At 42.4% G+C, this 25,180-nt stretch overlaps 1 protein-coding gene across 1 annotated transcript in view; it reads left to right on the forward strand.

Annotated features, from left to right (window-relative positions):
• arvcfb (ARVCF delta catenin family member b) overlaps positions 1-25,180 on the forward strand; it is a 206,485-nt gene that overhangs the window by 114,428 nt on the left and 66,877 nt on the right. The window contains 3 exon segments of the mRNA XM_020590476.1: positions 14,100-14,258; positions 20,912-21,314; positions 21,317-21,503. Of these exon segments, the coding sequence (XP_020446132.1) occupies positions 14,100-14,258; positions 20,912-21,314; positions 21,317-21,503 (749 nt within the window).

Raw genomic sequence — 25,180 nt, forward strand, 5'->3', positions numbered from 1 at the left:
CTTCTGTGTACAGTTTGCCCAGCTTCCACACTGTTCATAATTCTGTGACAGTGATAGAAGCACTTACCATTAAGATGTGATAAACAAGTACCCAGGGTTAAGGACATTATCTGTCCCCACTCTACGGACATTAGTATGAGATGTCACAGCTCTCTCAGCTGGTATAATACCTGTTTCACATTCCTCCCGGTGTTTTAAGTTGATGCATAGTGACTTTTGTCAGATGATGTTTATCCACTTCAAATGTTAGGTTAAGTGTGTCATTTGAGAAGAACCATAGTAGATTATTTGAATTTGAAAGTACCCATACAACAGGTTTATGAATAAATATTTCCAAGCACAGATAATAGAAGGGGAAACATACTGTATGCTGTTTTCAGGTTTCATCAACTTTACTAAACAGCCTTGGTCATCGACTCTGGAAAGTACCTGTATTTTGGTAAATTAAGAGAAGGAGATGAGGCTAAACTGATTTGTAGTGGCTGCACTGCATCACAGTTGTTGGTAATCAGATGGCTGGTGCACACCGGACATCCTCTGTCTGAGAGAGACAAAGACACACAAGCTCCTCGGTGTTCCTGATAATCACAGCCATAGACAGGGAGGTGCAGTGGCTCTGTGCGCTGCTGCTGCAGTCGCTTCTTCAGGTTAAGGACGAGCTTGAGGCACCTCTCACTGAAGTGTGTGATGATGACTGTTGTTCTTTGCATAATTGCAGTTAGATTACCCATGTTTCTCTGGGTTAAGGTGTTGTGTTGTACCTCTATTACAAAGTGGAGTCTGGGGATTCCTAAAGGTCCTTGACGAGATTCTAGGGGGTGCCCCCTACGGACAGAGCGGTAGTTTAATGCTTTCATTACTCACTCCAAATGATCCTCAGTAGAGGTTTTGTAAGTATGGCTGCTAAAATCATGTATTTCAGTTTTGCCACTGTCATCCCCTAAAAGGCAGTGCAGAAATTTCTGCAAATTGGCCTGACAGAGAAGGTATCAAATGAGCGCCTGTACCACACAAATCAGGACCGATCCTATAAAGTGAACTGCCCATTTCTAAAGTATGTGGAGCTCTAACAAAATACTGTCTTGTTGTTCTAATATGCAGTTACCCATCACATTTTTAACTCTCAAAGAAAAGTGCAGTTTATTACAACTCAGGTTTCATGATTTTGGCCATTGTTTTGCTCTCTCCATAGTAATTGAATTAGATCTGGGACCATGGAAAAACAGTCTAAACAGCCATATAATAGAAATCACTTTATTGGAATATAAAACCAGTTGTTACTGTATTCAGAATGGTAGTAACATGAAAACAGTGGAAACTGAGCCAGCATATTGGCCTGTAAACAAAAAGGTTTAGTGATTGTTTGGATGAAACGTCTCCCGGCCTTCATTTTGTCTTCGAAATTTGTTTCAAACTGCTGTGATGGTCTTTCTGCTTGTGTTTCCTTGTCCAGCATCTTTTTAGCATCAGCAGCTAACTTGAAGAGCGCAGTGATATTGTTACCAATATGCATGATGGCCAAAACTGCTAAGAATGACACCTAAGTTGTAAAAAATCAGTTTATCAAAATCAATTACTCTTTAATTAATGGGTTGGGAGCAGCTCCCAGAGGACTCTGAAGGGTTGGGCTGAGATTTCCTTCCTACAGGGAGTTATGTCTTCACCAGGGTTTGGATGATATCCGTCATCCAAATGATCCTGACCTCTCACTTAATAGGATAGTTTGGAGTCTGTGTGCTGCCAACACCCCTCCTTCAGCCAACAGCTATTTTGGGGTAAGATCCTGTTTACTGGAAGCCTAAATCTTCAGAAGTCAGCATTTCCTGTTGCACAGAAAGCAGAGAACAGCTAATGCAGATGGGGGAGTTGTTTTATCATGGGGGGAGATGGTAAAGATGTTTGTGTGTGTTGATTAAAAGCTGGGTCGGGGGTTAGCAGCCAGATGTTAGTCCTGCAACTGGCTGGTTGAGTGGGAGGAGAGCTACACTGAAATGCAGCGCTGCCAGCAAAGTGGGTCTTAGCCGGACACAGAGAGGAGATAATCTATATTTCATCTTCATCTTCCTCTTCCTCTCGACCACCTGCAGAGCAATGCAACACAGACACCTTTTCATATCCAGCACTTTAAGGAGCTCTTCACAGCTAAGGAATGATGCTATTAGACAGTGAGATTCATAGTTACCCACTCTGAAACCCCATAAACAACCTCCATCCCCACCCACCAACTCACCCATCTTTCTTATATAGCAAATGCAGCATGCACCTTTTCAATTTGGATCCAGCTAAAAACCTTTTCTCTGCATTCTTAATTCATTTATAATATGTGCTCTCCAGAGGACTCCCCTGACCCTCATTCAAAATGCAGTTTTCCTGATATTTTTTAATTGATCCAGCCAGTGTTTGGGATAAAAACCACAGTTCATGGATGAATCAGTCACATCTTTAAATACCATATTTATTTTTACACTGTGGTTCTTGTTCCAAATGTGTTCTCTGCTAATTTAGCCTAGATGGTACCAAAACTATATTTCAGCTGTTTGTTTAAATATTCATAATCAGCTTGCAAAGCGAGCTTAAAAGATGCTTTCTTGCTCACACACACACACACACACAGAGGTCTTGTATGTTTTCTCCCTCCATTTTTATTCCCTACTCAATATTCAGAGTAAATCAGGTAGGCTTGTTTCCATTAGGTTGTAAATGAGCTCTTGTTTTGTGGTGTTATTAATCTCTGATTAAAAATTGTAATAGCAACACAGTGTCATCCATGGAAAACTAATACAGATTCTGTTCAGTCCAATTTAGCTGTTTACCTCTTCTAGAGGCAGTGGAATATAGTCATGGCCAAAAATACTGGCACCCCTGCATTTTTGTCAGATAAGTCACCACTTCTCCCAGAAAATTGTTGCAATCACAAATTCTTTGGTATTCTCATGTTTGTTTCTTTTGTTTGCATTGGAACAACACAAAAAGCAGAGAAAGCCAAATCTGATCCGTTCCACACAAATCTTCAAAAATGGTCTGGACAGAATTACTGAAACCTTTTCAAAATCACCAGAAATAGTTGTATTTCAGGCATGTGATGCTCCTTTAATTTGTAATGAAACTCTCCTGTAGCAATTAGCAGGTGATGGCAACATAGAAATCACACTGGCAACCAGTTAAAATGGAGAAAGTTGACTTTGTGTCATGTGGACCACACTGAGCATGGAGACGAGAAAGAAGAGCAAAGAATTGTCTGATGATTTGAGAACCACAATAGTGGAAAAGCCTGGACAGTCTCAAGGCTACAAGTCCATGTCCAGAAATCTGGCTGTTCCTGTGTCCACTGTGTGCACCACTGTCAAGAAGTTTACAACCCATGGCTCTGTAGCTGGTCTCCACGTAGACGAAAGAGGAAAATAGATAAAACAACCAGACTGGAGTTTGCTAAAACTTACCTGAGGAAGCCACAGCCCTTCTGGGAGAATGCAGGTGGCAAAAGAAGAGTGGTCCAAAATTCCAGTAGAGCGGTGGAAGAAACTCACTGATGGTTACAGGAAGTGACTGAGTTCAGTTATTTTCTACAGAGGGTGTGCTACCAAATGTTAAGTTGAAGGTGTCAATAATTCTGTCTGGATCATTTTTGGAGTTCTGTGTGGAACGGATCAGATTTGGCTTTTTTTTCTGCTTTGTTGTGTTCTAAAGCAAACAAAAAAAAAATAAACATGAGAAAACCAAAGAATTTGTGATTGCAATGGTTTTCTAGGAGAAGTGGTGTGTTATATGACAGAAATGCAGGGGTGCTAATATTTTTGGCTGTGATTGTGCATATATGGTGGCCTTGCTTTTCTCTCCCTCTCACATGAGTCTTATCATAAAAAGTGATCTCTGTCCAGTCGCAGACTGTGTTTTGTTTTTTACTTCCAGCATATGAGAGCAGCTTTGATTTTGTTTTGGAGTGACGTGGAGGGCGTGATGTCTGTGTTCTCTGGTTGACCCATAGAGTTCAAATATGTGATTCTGTTTAACAATAAGCTCTGGCTCCAAACTGCTCAGACCTCTCCAGCCCATTATCTAACTGTCTGGTGGAGGGAAATGTTTTTTAGCATCCAGCTACTATAACTCTTAACATCATAATAACAGTATACTAGTGAAAAATCTTTGGGTTTTGGGGTGTGGGTCAGGAAAAAACATGCCCTTTCAGGGAGTTACATCAGGACTTGAAATGAACATTTATTACTAATCATTTAATTGTTAATTGAAAAAATATTTATCTGTGAATCATTCCGCATGGCCTACTTTGCTTTTAATTACATACCATTTATTGATCAACTCTTTTATTTGTGGTAGTGCAGATTTATTATTATTATTTTGCATTATTTGTTTCGTACATTTTGAATACAGAGCTGTCAGTATCATATTGGCATTCAAAATGTGGATCTTTAAAACAGGTACAAAGTGCTTTACAGAGAACACTGTTAACAACAGGTTCAAGAAGGGGGATGAACAGATGATGCTTTCAGAACATCTTTCACTGCTGAAAATGTGTTTCGTCCGCATGGAACCACTCAGAATGAGAGGGCACCGCACTGACCTGATGTATACATCTACGCACACCTATCCAAATACTCACTCATGCACACACATGCATTACACAAGGAGCAGAGCAGAGGAGTTGTAATATCACATTTCGTTTCATCTGACAAAGAGAGAATAATAAATGAAGTGGAGCTCAAGCCTCCTGATAGATTTACCCAGCTGCACAATGGCTTCTTTATGAGACACATATACATCCAGCCTCACCTTATCTCACGATCCTTTGAACGTTAGCAATAAATCGGCAAGGATTTCTCCACTGGCCAGTTCACGCGGCTTGTTCTATATGCCTCGGGTTCGAACGCTATGCTATCACCCACAAAATGAGCTCAATCCTTTAGCAGACAGTTGGCACAAGGCTGTAAAAATATCCCCAGAGGGGGGCTAATCCCGTTTGACTGAGTGCATATTTGAAAAGAAGTCGCAGTTATTGTGATGGACTGCATTAGCTCTGCGAGGTGTTATCTATGTGCAATGCCACATTTGCAGCGCAGCATTCTTGTGATTGCTGTGATGTCTTCAGGTTACGGGGCTCTTTCTGGTTTCCTGTCCAGATGAAGAGTAGTTTAATCTGCTCCATAATGTTCTAACAGAGCATCAGAGCAGATGCAGTCACAAGTCTCAGTCTCATCTGTTACCTCCTTGGCAGTAAACACATTTAGTTAGTTTGTAAGTAAATCAGTAAAAACCCAGATTTGGCCAAAGTTCATGAGGTCTGCTTTGGAGTTCATGACATAAAACGGTGAGTTTGAGAACTCCTAGCTTGTCCGAGGAAATGTGGCACTGTTTCGATGACATGCTGCCATCTTGTTTTAGAGAACCCCTCCACCTCAGTCCCAGAAGTGGACACCCTCCTATGACTATTAGTAGTCCTCCATTATCACTGTCCCAGGCTTTACTGTTTTCTAAACAAGAGAGACAGTAAGAAAGCCAGCGAGGGAGGAGGGGGGAGGTAAATTTCTGTTAAATGGGAGACTCTGCAGCTGCACATGCTGACAGTTTTTGGAAAGAGGGCGTCAGGGGGACAGTGAGTGTTGGACTAGTAGCCTGGCAGGAAGTAAAACATACATCTCCTTTCCAACTCCCTAAATCTTCAGTAGACCTCACATGGACTGAACCTCTGGCAGAGCGCCGCCCAAATCAGCCCCCCAGTGCTCTGACAGTGATCCAGAAGCTGAGGGGAGGGGAACTGCAAACAACCCACCCTACTGGAACCCAGAGTTACGCCATCACGACAAAAACACCACCGCACCCCACCCACAACCGGTCAGCCACAGCCAACTACCACTAATCTGTTTCTACAGTGCTGAGTTTGTCTTTCTCTCTCTCTCTCTCTCTCTCTCTCTGTCTCTCTCTGTCTGTCTCTCTGTCTCTGTCGTAGCCGCACCTTTTGTCCAAACAGTCAAACCCCAGCTATGATCCTCTCCGAGGGTCATTGTTTTAATTTTACTCCACAGGCACCTGGTAGGTTCTGCTCCTCTTGTTTTTTATTTATTAACCTCCTGCTCTTGTCTGAAAATCTGCACTTATTATTATAAAGAACTTATTTATTTACCTTCTGCTCCAGCTGTTGAGTGCCACTATGAGTTCCATGTTGGAAATGACTTTCTGCATGTTTGACTCCTAATCCGATTCCAGGCCTTGAACTGTGAGGAAATCATGTGTGCAAGTATGTTTTATGTATGGTGCATAATTGATGTCATATGTGAGAAATTACTCAAGGTTACAAAACATCTCCCGGCCAATTTGAATGTGAATATCAGCCTTTTCAGAGATTTAGATGGTGTCGAGTGTTTCAGAGGGTTGCCCGGCGGATTCCATCTGTCACTACAGCCAGTTCACAGTGGGAAAATATGATTGTGATGCCCTGTCAGGAAACAATCTGTTGGGGTTTTTTTTTTTTTTTTTTTTGGCTGTGAGGCTTGGACGCGGCCTTTGTTGTAGAGGGTCTGAGCCTGTCAAGCGGCCTGGCTAACCTGTGTTTCATCCTGTCACTAGGCGCTGGTGCTACGGAACAAAAGGGTGGAGGGTGGCGTGGGGAGAATTAGATGGGGGATTCTGGGAAGGGAAATGATGGAGGCATCTGAAACTAGGAAGCCAACCATGAAAAAGATGAGAGAGGGTGAGAAGCCCAGATTTGCCCCAGGATCAGTTGCCAGAGAGGCAGAGATTAAGGTCCTATCATTCACATCTGCATCATCATGGCTTTGGTCCACTCCCCTACAGTTAATTGTGTGTGTTTGTGTGTCTGTTTGTGTATGCTTTACCCCTTAAAACTGTTGACTAAAAGTAAAGCATGCACAAATACACAAAGATCATGTCCACACTCTTCCACACCAGGTCAGCTGGTCTTCCAATCCTTCCAGAGGGGCAGGTCCTCTGCCCTGGCTGTAACTGAGAGGAGGCCTGCCCTTCCTGACCTTGGATGTTACTGAATGACTCTGTTCTCCTTTTTTACCCTGGGAGTGCATGCTGTTTTGGGCCTTTGCCATGCTTTCTCTGACTCTCTGGTTCTCCTTCCTCTATTTGACTTCCCTTTAGCTTCTGCTTCATCCCACAAATAAACCTCATTTTGGCTGGATGTGTGGATCACACAACCAAAGTTTGCAGTTGTTGTTTCCTTTTTTTAACTGGTCATCCTAATGCACTGTGCTCCCTCTTTGATTCTTTGCTGTGGAGAGCTGCCGAGATGGCAGGTGGTAGAAACAGAAGGGCCTGATGGGAAATTGGACAACCCAAGGTTAGCCAGGCGATCTTTGCTGGGGGATTAATTGTGTAAGAGCCATGTAATGATTGTTGGCATGTCTCCGGAGTAAAATCCTGTTAGTCCCTGCAAGGGGGTTAGGCTAAGACTGAGTATGTTGTGAATATGTGTGTGTATTTGTGCATCTGGAAGGAAGGTCATCATGCAGGTATGAATGACCAGGTGGTGATCTGACAGGGTCTGTTGTATCAACCTGAAAGTAACCACAGACTCCCACCCAGTGTGTCCAGACTCATGCATACAAATTTAATTTCTGCTCACCAAGGGTATGTATGGGTGATTGGGAAAGTTGTTTTTAGCAGTAATTGACAACAAGTAACATATGGTGCTTTATAGGGATATTTTTTCTGTAGATGATTTGCTTTCTTGCTCTCAATACCCCTTTGGATTCCTCGACTAGTTTTCGAAGGTAAAGCGCAATTAAAAAATATTTTACTTCTAAGGGCTCATTAACAACAACAAAACCTATTGCTGCTGGGACTGACTGGACCCGTTGCAGTTGTGCACACTAGGCCACCAGGACACACTGTTCGTTTTGTCATTTCATAATAAATGCCAGCCTGTTCAATGTGTAAGTGTACAACTAAGGAGTTTTCTTAAAGAAAATTTTAACGTTTAAAAAGTTGCCTGATTTAGATCAGACAACACCTGTTCAGAATGTTTCTATACTTCCTCTTAAGACATTTTAGATAGTAGCCCTCAAAAAGTATTCTGTGTATTTTCTGGACATTGCCATTTTTGCAACTGGTACCGCATCATCAATAAAATGTATTTGTACTCCACATCTGGGACACCTACTGCAGGAATGACTCATTCGTTTTACTCTAGCTGAAATGTTCTTGTTGTGATTGTGTCCTGGGGGAAGGAAAGCTCCTTATCTGTATGCTCCTTCCTTTCCCTTCACTTTATACTATCTCTCCATCCTCAGACAGCACTGAGCAGCTTATTGAACACAAATGATGAATGGGTGTAGATTGATGGCCGATAGCAGGCCACTGCTAGTTGACTCTATTGTATCACTTCATCTCCTGCCTTTGTATTCCTCCTCCTTCTTTTCTCGGCAAAGCACTCCATTACTGTTGAATTTAATCACTCTTAAAGCGCCAAACATTCCTGCATGATGTATTATAATGGCATATACTCCACAGGAGTTTGCCCACGGGTTCTTGTCAAGGATATTGCTCTTGGAGGCATCGATTGTGTTGGATGTTGTTGAGTGATGGAAGAGCAGGAGCACTTAAGCCTCTTCTCATTCCTGGCCTGATATGCAAAATGATTTAATGTCATTTAATGTAGTAAAAGTAGCTATGTTTTTTTTTTCATAGGACAAGTACAAGCTCACCTCAAGCCTTATCCATTCAGGAGTCAGCCAGTGTAATAGTGTTTCATTACCCACCAAACTCAGCCCTCTTCCTTATACTCCTAGTCAGAGCCAACCACACTGGACTGAATGAAGTGCAGGTTGCACAATCCGTATAACCTCTTCAGAGCTAAGTCCTTCTCTGTTTGATGCCTCTGCTTCTTCACTACCACTGGTCAAACAGAAGCGAATTAACTGGCTTTGTAGGCTAAGAGACAAACACTCTGGTCACTTTATTATTCTCCTGAGCTCAGGAACCCCAAGGTGTGTTTTTTTTTACCCAAATCTTTAACAGATGGGCTAGCCTAGATTTATAAAAGCTTGTGTTTTGTATTATTTCCCAGGTGCTCCTAATATGCTTTTATCTGCTTTATCCAGGCTTGACTCTTACTGACCCACACTTTAACATTTTCATGGCATGCTCTTCACTGCAGCCATGGAGGTGGCAAGGGAACAGGTGCATTTCTTTGCCCTGCTCAGGAAATCCTCAGGTAGTTTTTAAGCTGAGACAGACCTTTCCCTTGTTTTTCTGATTCAGATGATAGGACGGCTTCAGTCTGCAGCCGTAGGATTATATGCTCACCTGTCCAATCTTAAGGTTACTACTATTTCACTAATTAATGCAAATGATTTCCACAAGATTTTGCATGTGTTTGTGCCCTCACCTTCTGTTACCTTATTTTTTCTTGCACCTTTCTGCCACTTTTTTATTTCTCTCTCTGAGATCAGCCATTAACTCACTGTACTCCACTTCTCCCACCCTTGAACAAAGGGTATGCTTTCCTCCTCTCCTCATCTCCAGATCAGCCTCATATTCCCCCGGGACCAGCAGGCAGCAATGCTAGCCCATAGCCAGACAGCATTTAATCATTTATTCAGGGGCTGTAATGTCGTGTTCAACTTGGTTCTCTCACTTAGTGCATGCAGAGACAAGAGGAGCGAGTGGGGGAAAGTGAACAAGAGACACTGCATTAAGCTTGTTTTTTATTTGTTAAAAAAGTTTGAAATATCCAATAAATTTTGTTCCACTTCATGATTGTGTCCCACTTGTTGTTGATTCTTCACAAAAAATTACAGTTTTATATCTTTATGTTTGAAGCCTGAAATGTGGCAAAAGGTCGCAAAGTTCAAGGGGGCCGAATACTTTCGCAAGGCACTGTAATTAATGCAAATGATTTCCACAAGATTTTGCATGTGTTTGTGCCCTCACCTTCTGTTACCTTATTTTTTCTTGCACCTTTCTGCCACTTTTTTATTTCTCTCTCTGAGATCAGCCATTAACTCACTGTACTCCACTTCTCCCACCCTTGAACAAAGGGTATGCTTTCCTCCTCTCCTCATCTCCAGATCAGCCTCATATTCCCCCGGGACCAGCAGGCAGCAATGCTAGCCCATAGCCAGACAGCATTTAATCATTTATTCAGGGGCTGTAATGTCGTGTTCAACTTGGTTCTCTCACTTAGTGCATGCAGAGACAAGAGGAGCGAGTGGGGGAAAGTGAACAAGAGACACTGCATTAAGCTTGGATCAAGAAGCCGGTTTGTCAGCGAGTCTCTAAGGATCTCTTCTTCCTCTCTATCCAGTGTTTTGCACTGTGTTTTAAACAAGTGTAGAATGGTACAGCTTTTATTACATATTCCTGTTTTGTTGGCATCTCCTCTGGGTTCAACCAATGAGCCTTCAGAGGAACACTATATCATAGGAATGCAGTTAATTTGTCCAGAGCAGCAGAGAGCTGAAGACGGGGAATAGGAAGAGTTTATAAACTCAGCAATATTTAAATTGCGACATATTTACATTGACAGGCTGCCATATGGATTTGTCAGAATAATGTGACAGGCAGCACACTTGTATTTCTGTTGAAACAATGCTCTTATAGACAACTGTTTTCTTCTGAGACATGGTTATAGCCTAGTTTACCAACAAGTTTAAGTGTCTCCCGTCAGTTAACCACAGTGTATGTTGTTACTGTGTGTTTGTGTGCCGGCTTGCACTGTGAATAACTCCTCTTTTTCATCATTTTTTATGGAAATGTTTTCCCTGTGCATTTTTGTTGGCTTTCTAGTCCCGTTCAGATGGATGCATGTCGCTGAAACAGTAGGTAAACGGCTGTGTGTTGCACTTTAACAGAGATGGGTAAACAAACCGGACACACATAGCATTATGCAAAACCAGCCACATTGTCAAGACCATTAAAAGTCTTTTTTCTTGTAAAAGTAGACCACGACTTTTGAAAACACTTCTAATAAAGAACAAGGCCCAATCACCTTTATGTAGCTTGTCATAATAGATTTTGTTGTCTTTTTGTCCTCATTATGCAATTTGCCAACTTGATCCAACCTTACTGTACATCCATGCATCAGACAGTGTCCCCTTTGAAGTGAGTATTCTCCCCCGACCACAAGGAGAAGCATTGAGCAAATTGCTGCTTGGCACACCAAAATGAGGAGAGGATGATGACAAACTACTGGCTGGGGCTATCTTCTATTGCAACGCACACTGGCTGACAACTAAGTGAAATATAATAGCATAATAGCAAAGGTTTGACTAGAAGATTCTCAGTTGACTGACAGGTCTCTCGACTAATGACTCAACTATTCGACTATTGGGGGCAGCACACACAGAGGTTCTTCAAATATTGTATTATCCACTGGGCATGAAGTCAGGAAGGTCATCACATTTAGAAATGAAAAGATCAAGGATGTTGTTTGGAGTCAGCTAATCAGCACTGACCTTTTCGCAATACCATTAGAAGGCCCTCCCCAGTAGCTGTGCTGTGTAGCCTGAGTTGTAAAAAATATCTTTTTCTCAGCTCAGCGATGGTTGCGTGATTGAGTTTATCACTGGACGGAGTAGGTAAATAGAGAAAGTTTGCATTTGCTTGTGTTCTTGATGCATGCACCCAAAACAAGACCCCAGGTCGTTTTCCCACTAGGAACATGGAGTGGACGGAGGGTTGTGGGATTAGTGGGAAAGATCCACAACATAAAAAGTGCAGCTTTTGACTGATCAACAAGAAGGACCGGAGATCAATAAGAACTGTGTGGGGCTTTGAAGCCTGAGAGGAGTTGGCCAATCAATGGAGAACTGTTCACTTGTTAGTGTCTTCAAAGATATGAACAAAACAAGCAGTCTTCAACAAAACACAGTGGAGAACAACACAAACTTTTTCTCTTGCTCGCTCTTTGGGTTTCACTCTGTCTTTTCCTGCAGCCTTGTGCAACTGATCAAACAAAAATAGTCTGCCTGGTTCAGATGCTTTCACTGCTTTTCTACAGGAGGTACATTTGTAAATACATGACAATAATGGGGTTGGGCACTGGGGTAACTTTGTTGTTTGTCATAACTGTCACCTTTTATCTTTTGATTAAGATTAACAGAGTTAAATTTCCCCCATGCAGTTAAAGGAACAGTGATCACATTAAAAACAGTGCACATAAAAAAAAACACATGTCAGGCACTGTGAATCAAGTCCACAGTTACATCCATCTGGACTATACAACCTCCTGTTCCGCTGTTTCCTATTTTACCTCTTTAAAAGGAAAGCTCTAGTTTCCACTACACCATTCTACTCCAGCCCTTTTCCTCTTCACCCTCTGCATTACTTTTGATTTCCTCTCACTCTCTTGGCTCTGTGCTGTTTTAGTTATCCATGATTGCCTCAAATGTCTTCCTTCCCCTCTCCAGCACAAGAGCTGTAATTTTGTCACACTCATGCACAGCAGTGGGCCATGCCAGTTCGATGCACTTCTGACCACTGACTTCATATCATTTTCCATCAGTGGGAAATGCGGCGAGAAGCACAAGTTTCATACAGCTTCACGTGGGGTCAGGGGGATGGTACTCACTTTCATTCTTAGCCTATGGACACTTTATCTTTAAATCCATGGCCTCCCAATGAAATATGAATCAAAAGCAGTCCTCCAGGCTTTTTCTTGCCTTGACAGAAGCTTTAACTCACTCGGAAGTCTCCAGAGGTGAGGCATTGCCAGCTACCCTGCAATGTACAATAGTAGTATAATATTAGGGCCAAATAAATCATGACTGTCAGGACTAGAGACAAACTAGGAACACTATATCTTTATATCATACTTTTCTTGTATACTATATAAGCATTGTTAACAGTGTGTGCACTTAGAGTATAGATGCATTAATTTGAGTCCCATTTCAAACTGTGCTCTGTGGAACTTATTCTTGTTACTGTACTTTGTAAGGTGACCAGTAAGGGTTAGGGTATGCTGTATTCCCCATGTGTGGGGTTTGTAAGAATAAGTCATTTTAAATGTTTAAATGGGGCAGTGGTGTGATGGTTGGCGCTATCACTCCACAGCAAGAAGGTTCCAGATTCAAGCCCAGGCTGACCTGGGGACTTTCTGTGCGGAGTTGCATGTTCTCCCTGTGCCTGCGTGGGTTCTCTCCGGGTACTCTGGCTTCCTCTCACGGTCCAAAGATATGCAGATTGATTAGTGACTCTAAATTGTGAGTGAGTGTGTGTGATTGTTTGTCTACATGTCAGCCCTGTGATAGACTGGTGACCTGTCCAGGTTGTACCCCGTCTCTCACCCAGTGTCAGCTGGGATTGGCTCCAGACCCCCCATGACCCTATTCAGGAATAAGTGGTATAAGTAATGGACAAATGGATGGATGTTTGAATGCCACCAAATGCTCAAAAATGTTAGTTTTTAACATAATCGGGGTTCTTGTAGAATTAATCTGAATTAATCAAATATCAACCTGCTGTCTTTTGAGAATACAGTTGAAACAGTCTCTGGATATGCTGTGATGATGGGCATGATAAAGGCTCTTACTGCATCAGGACTGAGAGTTTTGCAGTTCTTGTATAAAAGTTGGATGTATTGCAGATCTCTATGACATAATAAACACATTACCTACTTGGCTAGATTGAATAGATTTGACAAAATGAATCTTTTTGTATTGTCTGTGTATACAGGAAATATTGTGCAATGGTAATGTATTTTGTAAATATTGCCATTTATAAATCACTTCTTACTGTATATTACATTTGAATTATTGTTTTGGCAGTTTTCCTTTTTTAATATCATAATCACTTTTCATTCATCTCCTTGTCTCAGTGTATTTTAGTGCTGTTGTGTTTCACACATTATTATTCACGTTTCACACTTTCCCTCCCTCCACTTGATGCGCTAGTGTCACAGTGCAAATTGCGGGTTGCATTATATTTAATACCCTTCATTTGCAATGCTCTTATTTATGCTCTGTTTTTCTCTGCTGAATTCTAATGTGATTTGTTGCTGCAGTGGCACAATTAAAGTTTCATCTTGTCATATAACTAATGGAGGATTTTTTTTCCTGGCTGTCTAACATCTGAATATGAAAATCTATGATTGTAATTTGTTTTCCCCTTTATCTGTGCAGGAGCAGAGCCCCAGTAACGCCACATCCCTAGCCATGATGCAGGAGCCACAGGAGGTGGTGGAGGAGACGGTCACCATAGAGGAGGACCCTGGCACCCCCACCTCCCATGTATCAGTTGTCACCTCTGATGACGGCACCACACGGCGCACAGAAACCAAGGTAGGATGCGATGGATAGTCAGAGTGTGTGTCTATGGTAGAGGGTGTCACTTCTCCTGAAACAAGAGTGATAGAAATGTAATGATTAAATACAGTATTAGAAACTTATTACAATTATTGTAATGATATTACAATGATATTATTGTGTTAAAATGTTAAGCCTGTAACTTTATCTGTGACCTGCGGGTAAAAGTGTTGTTCTATGTTACCTACTGGATGGAGCTAATATTCACCCTGGTGCCTACTCTCACATCTATAGGACACCTCAGAGCAGGTGTTTTTTGTGGCACAGAGATCCCAATAAGCTCTTAGTTACAAAAAACCCAGAAAGTCCCTTTGATCCAATTCAAATGGTGGTTATGGATTACTGCTTCCAAACCACACAGTACTGTATCTCCACTCCCAGACTTTGCTCCTTAAGAACCTTAAATCTCATAATCCTACAGCCCAAAGTGGTTTTATCTCCCTCTCATGGCTTTATTTATGTGATTATTGTGTTATAATGAGCCAACTCCCTTGGTGTTCTCCTAGTTTTGTGCTTCTTAAAAGTTCCTTTGTTGATTTGTCCTCTACTGTGTTCTGTTGTTTTTGGTAAGGATATGTCAACTAATGTGAAGGTGAGTGGACTTTTATACCAGTATGGCTTTTCCCACCTCACCATCATATCATATGAATGTGTGCACATACTAGCTACAGCAGCAGTGTGCAACACAGTCTGCTTTGTCACAAACCAAATAATGCTCCAGTGTATACACTAAAAGACTTCAGTATACTGCCGCCACTGCATGCTGCTTCCACCTCGTGCAATGAGATCCATTCTTAACATAACCTCTGCCAAGGGCAGGGGTTATGTTTTTGCCAGTGTTAGTTTGTTAACAGCATAACTCAAAAAGCGAAGAACAGATTTTGATGAAATCTTTTGGAGAGGTGTGATATGGCCCACAGAACAATTGATTAGATTTTGGTGCTGATCTGTATAATAATTTGGATACAGGAATATCTTAAAAGATTATTCACCATTGTGAGTGTAACGTTTTCTCGACATAATTCGATGCACGATATGGTGTGTAGGATTCAATTCAATCATGATACAATTAAAAATTCAATGACAGCAATGTATGAATAGCTGCGAAATACTTCTACTTTATTCCTCTTCTCCCCCCTATGTCTAGCATTGTTTGATTATGTAAATAACAGCCAAATATACTGACTTAATTCTGTTAGGCTTATCTTATCTTATTTACAAAAAATATGAAGTCGCTGGTGTATGGAGACCACACGATATATATCAGTAGACAAAACGACACATATTGTGACATTTCTGTATCATGATATATTGAATTTTGATATACTGCCCCATTCCTATTGGAAGGCTGCTGACTGTATGAGTATGTGAGCCCCCTTGAGCACTTTGAGCACATATGGAGACAAATCCCTGGGTTAGTGACAGCTGCCCATTCATTGTCAATGGAAGCCTAGTGCTGTCACTCAGTACATCCTGCTGTGCGAGGCATAAAGTGAAGGAGCCCGTTGAGGGATCTGTTCTCTGCTGTGACAGCTAAGTGAGAGCATGCTGGCAGAGATTTTGAACCAGGCTCAAAACTTATCATTTTTCATCTGTAAGACTGATATTATTTTACTTTATTAAGTTTTGAAATTTTTTGAGGTGACAAAGTAACCACTTAGATTGAGAATATGTGGTCAGTCTATCCAGGTAATGCCAATTTTGCTTATCAAACAGCTGCTGAACAAGCACAACACAAAGTGTTCACCACTTTGCCCGTGGTCCAATCACCAAAGTCCCCATTTTACCCCTAGCTAATATGATAATAATGATATCAGCTTCAGTTCAAATGCCAGCGGTAGGTTTTCATGGTCAAGCTGTCATATTACGAGAGTCCAAGCTATCATGGTAATGTGCTTCCAGGTGTAATGGCATTCTGTGGAAACTGAGTTGCCCTTGGTGGAGGTTGCACTCTCTGAGTGCTGTCTAGTTTAATTATTTTCCTGCAGGTTTGTTTTTTGCCAGCTTTAAATGGTAAATTGACTTTTACTTGTATAGTGATTTTCTATGCATCTAAGCACACTCACAGTGCTCAATGGTTAGCTTCTATTGCAACATTTTGCTTGGGATGCGCATGTTAACATAGGTACAGTCAGCTGCTGCTGTTGACTTCCAGAAGAGTGGAGAGCACTGTGTGAGCTCCTACCCTAGGGACTGTGAAACAGTAATTAAAAAGCCTGGTCTAATCCCTCATTAGAGAGGGCCCATTGCTCTCCAGCCTGTTTACTGTGAGGGGATTGGCCACACACACTCACTCATACTCACATGATTTTATACATTCACACATAGAACTTCTTAGGAGAACACATCATGGTAATGAGTGGCCTTGCTGCTTATGAATGGGAAGGGTGGATGCTCTTTTTAAGGGCCTACCACCGCACTGGGCGGAGGGATCAGGTGTTTTCTAAAAGTCACCATGAAGAGAAAAGCTGATTAAAGTTTAAGATGAACTTCTTTGTGGTGGCAATGGATCCAGACTCAGGGATGTGCACAGAGAACCTCCTGCTGTGTCTTTCTCACGTCCACTTGTCTTCTCCTCTCTGCATCTCCTGTCTCTGGCTCACTTTGTGATGTGTTGTTTTTCAGCCTCTTCTCCTTTTCTCTCTCATCATTTTGCAGCAACTCAAAGTTTTATTTATGTCTTTATCTGTTCTTTTGAACCACTGTCTTGCCATACTGTGTAATGCTAACGCACTCCTTTCCCTTGATGTTATCTCGCATCTGACTGTTAGAAGATGAAACACAGACGCTTCTCCCATCTTCCTGATTTGCAGGCAAAAGTTTTTCATTGGTAAACGTGTATCTAGCTGATTTAGTATCAGCGATATTATTAGTTAGAGTGCTGTGAAAGGAACAGATAAAATGGCACCAAAACAGAGAGCATATCAGTGGCTAGAGTTATGTTGTAAACTCAAATATCAGATGCACCGATTACAATTTTCTTGGCTGAATCCAATTTCCAATTTTTTTAAAAGTCTAACCTGTTGCTTCTGATTTAGGCTGATTCCGATTTTCTTTCCATCTAAGAACTGTCATTGACAGGATACACAGATATTTTTATAAGTTTTCCTTAATAAAAAATAAATTTTTTTAGTTTTTTAGTACAATTTGAAAACAACTACAAAAAACCTTTTAGTAGCATAGTAACTGCTGGTTCTATTTACGTTTTCAATCAGTTTATCTCCAAGTGAATTGGCACGGGCCCTGAATGCTGTGTGTGTGTGAGAGAGTTGAAGCACATGGACGCGCTCAATTAGATGCACGCCTGTCTTACTGTCCCAGCATGCCATGCTTTCCCTTGGCGATCATCCAGCTTGGTTTTCCTGTTGGCAGACACTCTGAATTGAACACCAGTCATGTCAGATGAAGAGCTCAGTTGAGCCAATAAAAGCAGCAGTCCTTCTCTTTCCCCTGGATATGAGCTAATGGGAGTAGAGGCAGACGACACAAACAAATAAAAGCACTTGCACTGCCCAGTGCACACTAGGGAGCCAGCCATGAGTGGGTAGAGTTAACTTCTCAATAAAATACCAAATGGTCGTTTCATCAGGTACAACTGTTGTGAGAACTGAAGTGTCACTGTTGAACAGAATGGAATAAAGAACAAAAACTTTGTTCTATTCACGGTGCATTACTTTTTTTTTTACAGACAGGATCTAGATTCAACAGGCACTTTTAAAAAATAGCTACTGGAGTGCTGTAAGAACACCCACCTCTTTCAAAGTGCATGTAGCTTCAATATGGGCAAGGCTGTGTTATTACTGTGACTCATTACATAGACTAAATGACAGGATGGATGTACAGTACATTCAGGCATAATGAAATCTTTTGCAGTTTACTGAGCGCTCCACCTGCCCATCACTCTAACTTCAAGTGACCAAAGTGGTCAAAACCATCACTTGCCACACCTACCACCCAGGGATGGATACTGACAGCTTGTTAGTAGGGTCCAGGCCTGAACCCCCACCCCGGTCTCCACCTCGACCCCGTCTGGGACAGAGCCAGGATGCCAATTCCTGTGTGTTTCTGGCTGTGTTCTCCCCTCTATCTGTCTCCCTCCTTGTTCCTCTAACATGATGTTTTAAAGAGGCCCACATTATCCACTTCGACTTCACTAGCATTGCGGAGACACTAACAAGTTCTACTTCTGTCATTTTCTCTCTTGAGATGAATCACAGGGTTGTCAGTCACTGGCTGCTTAAAAACCTGAATTACCACTTCATCCTCTCCCACTAACCGCTGGCCCCCATGTCCGTTTAAGCTCTCTATAAAGTGAATGCTGTATAGGCTGTGAAACCTCTTACAGTGCTGTAAAGTAGACAGTTTGATGCCGACTGCCTTTCCCTTCATTTTGAACAGTCTGGTACACAGATAAAGTTTGTGCCCAACTGCCTGTGGATATTTTAGACATATTTCAGTATAGCTGTGACTTTCCATGCACGCACGCACACATACATGTGCACTTAGTCAAAAACACTCTCAGCCATTTTAGGAATTCTCTTTTAGCTCTGTTTACCCCACTTCAACATATTTCAGAGGGTTCCTTTGAAAGGCTGGTCCCTCACCTCCCATCTTTTCCCCTTGGGTGACGGTTTTACGCCTTGTGAACTTGAGCATACATAACAGAGTGTTTGAAACCTGTGTGATGGCTCTCTTTGCAGCCCTTGCAAACTGCCTAAAAAAGCTGTGTTAGTACAAGGCAACTGGGCGTGTTGAAGCTGGGAAGCTGTAGTATTCACTGTACCCTCCTCTCAGCTCTAACATCCAGAGTAGAATAAAATAGAATGATAAATAAAAGGTGATAAAATTACCCAGTATGTATAAAAGCATTTGGCATTGTTCTTCTTCTGGGAGGTTGTGGCTCCCTTGTGAAGTTGTCTTTCAGGAAAATCAATAAATCATAAAAAAAAAGTGAAAATGGATGTTAATAATTGACATTTATTATGCGAGTTGAATCTTCTCATGTAGTGTATGTCATCCAGTTCTGGGCCCTGTAGTCCCCTAGAGGCCCAGATGTAGCATTAGAGCGCATGATACGAACAGCCTTGTCTGGGTTCTGCAATGGCCTGTGGTTGTGAATCAAGATGATGGAAGTGCGCTTGTTATTCCAAGGGCATACACATGCTTCAGCTATTATGAATCAAACAAATGAGCACTTTATTTTTAACTGTGCAAAACCAAGGCAGAATGGCATCAAAAACAAATGTAAATTACTCAGTAATGACTGAACATGGAAATGTACTTTAGCATTTATGAAATAGGTTTTGTTATGTAGCTCATAGTCAGGGCCAGTGAAGATTTCTGTTTGTTTTCGACCAAGTTAATGAAGATGCCACGCTGAACGACAGATGTGTGGTTTGTGCTTTTGCTCCTGGCACCCTCCACTGTGCTGAGAGATAACACTGTGTTTTGGTATTTTGATAATCTTACATACAATTGCTTGCTCCTGATTAAAATCAAAATTATTGCATTGATGGGAAAATAAAAGAAGCATATTACAATTACAACGGCTAAACCCATCAGATGTAGAAATGAGCTTTCCCCAAGAAATTCAGTCTCAATTTTCAAGTGGGAATGAACCTCTCTGCAACACCTTGTCAGGCACAACATGAATTGCTTCAGACTTGCACCCCTGCAGAAGACGATTAATTTTCATCCTCATTAATTTTGAAGATGAATTTATAGCCGCGAACAAAATAGCCAATTATCGGCCACAGCAGAATCCACTGGGCAGGAAATTGATTTCTGTATGGGTGGAGAGCCCAGGGAGGGAGCGGGTTGTTGTGTACTGTTCTCCAGTTAGGCAGCCTCACCATCAGTGGAGGAAGAGAAGTTATTTAGCTATAGGATGAAGTGAGCATGAGCGATAGATATGTGCATGTCATAGTCCTCTAGCAACAGACTGTGATGCTGCCCTGCGACCATCCCCGGGGAACATAAAGGATTTAAGGTCCACTGGAGCTGCAGCACCTTAAAATGGCTCTGTCACAGCTCAGTCCAGGAGACTCAGCCAACCGAGACAGCTACTATGCATATGTAACATTTTGAGTTTAAATTTGGCAGACAGTGTCTGTTTTATAACCAATTATTATAGCACATGTACTGAATTTACACTACCAGACAAAACTACCTGTCTCCCTTTGACTTGAATGGGACAGTTTGGCCTACCAGCCCAAATTCATTGGAGGTTTCTACCTGAGTACAGCCGGTATCTGTTTAGGTGAGTAATATTTACATTTTGGGTTGATGAACAGAAAACATCAGCATCAAGGATACTTTACCTGTATATGCTTCAAGTCTTCAAAAACACTTTTATGGCATGGTGCACTGCATCACAGTTCTCTCCAGGGTCGAAAATGGAGTAACACCCACTCCTAAAACTGATTAACACAAATGAGTGAGTTTTCCTCTGCTTTAGATTGTGTAAGGACACTGCCCTAACCAGACAGAGGAGCAAATATATTTGCTAAGTGGGCAGCATGGTTTTCTGTGTGTGTGCAGCCTGAGGATGACGTGCCCACGTGTAAGTTGGATCATAACATAGATTTGTTATGTCACGCCATGACAGCTCTATCTGTGTCCCTCTACAGGTGACTAAGATGGTGAAGACAGTGACCACGCGCACAGTGCGTCAAGTGCCCCTTGGCCCCGATGGCTTACCCCTGCCTGAGGGCTCGTCGCCACTGGGCAGCTACACTGATTCCATTGACCGACGCTTTATGAAGAATGGAGGGGACCGCTTTATCACTCCTCAAGCAACCTCCACCCTGACACGCTCCTACAACAACTCCTACAAAGATTCATATGGCGAGACACCTGAGAGCCAGTACATTCGCCACTATGGTCTGCACGACGGCTATGTTGATTTGACAGACAACTATGGTAGCCTGTCGCGTGGCGTCAACTTCCGGCCGCCTCGCTATCCCTACATTCCCAACAGCTACCGGCCGGAGAACAGTTACACACTGCCTATTCGGAAGGACGACTATGGAGCGTCGCACAGCCAGAGCGCTTCCAGCCTGAGCCATATGGCCTTGAAGATGACCGCCGAAGCATGGGCCCTGAAGAGGAGGAGCCATATGAGCTGGAGCCTGACTACTCCACTGCCAACCGACGCACCTTGCAAGGGGCCAACCGAGGTCGCACCCACCGGGAACCTCTCCGTGATGGGCCCAGGGTCAGGTGAGGATAATGCAAAAACTTGAGCGAGTTGAGGTTTGATACCTGGACTCCTAGTGTACCTCAAAGCAAAGGTATTGCACAGATATAACTGCATAACTGTTGTTGTCTTTATACATCAATTCCTGGTGTTAATTCTTAAAAACCTGACAGATTGTGTGCTGTCTGAAGGATTTGGCCTACTGGTTCTGTGGAGGTATGCAAGGTCATAAAGCTTGTTAAGATGAGAGAGAATAAAGAATACTTGTCTTAGTCTCACCATAAAAAAGACTGTATTACACAGTGTGCAAGCAAATATATGTCTCTTGTCCTTGAGCAACTTGCTTGAGAAAGGAAACGAGGAAGAAACAAGTCTTTGATTGCCATTTTCTTGCGAATGAACAGTGGACATGTGTTTGTGTCAGAGATAAAGAGGCTGGAATGAGGGAGGGATGGGAGGGTAGAATAGATGGAAGGATAGTGGGAGAAGACAGAAGGTTTTTATCAGTTATCTCTCAAAGCCCTTCCTTTTTTGAACATTTGTAGAGAGAAGTATAACATCTGGCCTTAGTGGGCAAGAAAACGCCTGTTAGCCTCTCAACAATGAGCCTAACAAAATGCGCTGTGGTCTCTTAATAGCTTCTAGGCATTTTGTTACCACCCTGATGGGTGTGCCCGGAAAAAAATGTCAGCAGGGGTTTCAAGTTGAGTTGATGGGATGTGTGCTTAAAGACTTACATTATTTTTGAGCAGAGATCTGTAGCAGATGGATATGTTCGAGCTCTGTGCCAATCAAAGGGCCCAAAGCCAGATCTAAAGGAACAAAGCTAATAAGGTTGAGAAGCAGGAAAAAGTGTGTTTCTTAGCCTGTTTGTGTTTTTCTTTATCAAGTTCAAATGTGGCTCTGAATCCAGGTAGGTTAGCCTTTTGACGCCCTCTTAATTAAACTTATGTAGGCACACATTCATGCATTTGCAGCTAAACCCCTGTAAAGAGCATATGCCTAATCAGACTTTCTGTGTTTACACACAATTGAGTTTGCTCTGACACTTATACACACTGTATGTCTCACACACACTCAGTCAAAATTCTCATCATCTGAGAATGAGTCACTCCCCCAGCCGTCTAGTGAGAGGCGCTTGCTGTGACAGGCAGTCTGTTGCCTGCCTTACATGTGCCACAGACTAACGGCCACTCAAGTGAATGGCCAAATACAGACACACTCTTGACTGACTGCTGTCTGGCTAACTGCCGGAGAAAATATATACCAAATGTTTCCTTTTCTCACCTTTCCTTCGTCTCTCCTGCACTCACATCAGCTAACATCAAAACATCAAAACATCAGTGTTTTTTTTTTTTTCAGGAATGGTGACAGTCATTCCTCCCAGAGTGCCCAGGCTCTCCTATGCACTCATACTGAGATTAGAATTCTTCCAATATGGAGCAGAAACTCCAAAGTGCTGTAATGAATCTGAGAATTAAAGCGGTTTAATTACAGATTATCATTGCATTGCATTATGTGCTGACAAAAATGGAGATGTTTAGTACTAAATCAGCTTCTCGCTCTGGCACTCATTTTGTCCCCGTTGTGGAGTCATATGTTTGCATGTAGATGGGAATGATGATGTATAATTCTTTGCTGAGGTACCTTGGATGTATGAGCGTGCCTCATTGTCTTTGATTTTAGTGGATCATGCCATCAAAACAGCTTTTTCATCTTCTTCAGCCTCTGTCCCACAAGGACTCCTGTGTATCATAAAACAATTATTGCCCATAATTCAAAATGAGCAATCAGCCCTGCTGGGGCAGTCCGTGAAAAGCTCATAAATGTGGAGATGTGTACATATGAGATGCTAAGATCTTCTGAATCTCAAATCTTTTTCAGTTTATCTCCTTTTATGGTTCCTGCCAAAGAAGAGAGACAGGCCCATCCACAACTGAAGGAGGATGAAAGAAACTGACAGAAGATGAAGGAAAAGGAGAACAGCAAGAATTTGGAAAATCCAGATGAATAAATGAGCATTGAAATTTGTGGACATGCATATACTGTATCTCATGTCTACTGTATCTGTTGATCTTCTCCTCTATTCTCTGTGTTTTGGATCAAAACAAGCACTTGCGCACACCCATAAATGAGCGCACAGACACACAGAAATAGCCCAGGCATTTAGCAGCTTGATTAACATGAGGAGAGTAATCATGCCCGGAGCATCGCGTCTGGCGGCAGAGAGCCCTTTCACGTCCTATGAATACACCCCTCCCTGTACACACAATGGCGCCAATTTAAATGCAAATCCTGACATTCCCATCACTCAGCTTCGCACTGCATCGGCCCAGATCTAAATGAGCCATGATCTGCACAACTGTACATCTCATCTGTGTGTTGAAGTGTGTATATGTGTGTGTGTGTGAGAGAGAAAATGGACAAGAAACATTGTGTGACAGATAATGAGAGAGAAAGCCTCAGAGAGAGATGCTGTGTGTGGTAGAACTGGTGGTTATGTGCGAAGGCCTTCATAACAATGATGATGCTGAGATTGTGTACTGCCCTTTCTGTCTGAGGGTTATTCCTGCCTCCTGTTGCCTTGTCATGTCCAATATCCTGCAACAATTCAAAGCTGGATGATGGTCTCTGAGTATGGCAGTGTGTGTTTTGATCTTGGTGCATGCAAGGAAGCATCTAGTAACCACCAGCATGTGCATATATGCTTGCAAATTTCCCTCTTTTTTTCCTGCGTGGTCAGTCATGCCACTCAGTGTTTTTGCAAAAACCTCAGAGCAGCAGTCGTTCTCCAAAAGATGTACTGGTATCAGGCTTTTGATCGGCCCCTCCTGCCATACTCGGGTTACAGGCCGCTTACAGAGGTTTGTGGCGCTCCAGAATGGCCCATAAATCAGGAAAATACTAAAAGAAGAATAACTAGTGGTGACAGAGCAGATGCACCCTAGTTTAGTTTAGCTGTGTTCACTTCAGTGTTTCCTTTTTTTTGTCTGGAAGAACACCTGTTTGAAAAGACATTATGGTAGACATTATGGTGAGCGTCTGTGGCTCAGGAGGTAGAGCGGGTCGTTTCCTAACCGGAGGAATAGCGGTTCGATTCCCGGCTTGTCCAGTCAACATGTTGAGGTGTCCTTGAGCAAGACACTGTACCCCCAGTTGCTCCCGGTGATGTCACCGGTGTGTGAATGTGTGTGTGTGTGTTTGGGAGTGCAAATGGGTGAATGGCCAAATAGTGTGAAAGCGCTTTGAGTGCGCTGTAAAGCATAGAAAGGCGCTATACAAATATAAAACCATAGACCATTTACATTAGACCTCCAGAGTCACAGCTGTTCTTGCCATGTGCCCGTGACACTCAGAGCTTGTCCCACAAAGTTTGCCACAACCACTCAACACTGATTCTTTGAACTTGGTTCACATTGCATTCGGTATTTAGACACAGGGCCATATTTGACTGCAGTGGTGCCTCTTTCCATCTCCATTAATCCATCTGAACAGGGGATTTAGTATCTCGTTACATTGCTCCAGCAGGAGTCCTTCTCCCAGTTCCTTTCTTATTGATTTCCCTGGCAATAAAATGCACAAAATCTTGCCATAAAAGCAAATATGTTGCTGCAAGGCTTGTGTAATAGAAAAACCAACTGAGGAATTCACAGCACTGAGGCAAGATGGCATGCAGAGCCCCCCCCCAAACCCCCCCCCT

Source organism: Monopterus albus, unplaced genomic scaffold (assembly GCF_001952655.1).
Source record: "Monopterus albus unplaced genomic scaffold, M_albus_1.0 scaffold12.1, whole genome shotgun sequence".
In the NCBI taxonomy this organism is placed as follows: Eukaryota; Metazoa; Chordata; class Actinopteri; order Synbranchiformes; family Synbranchidae; genus Monopterus; species Monopterus albus.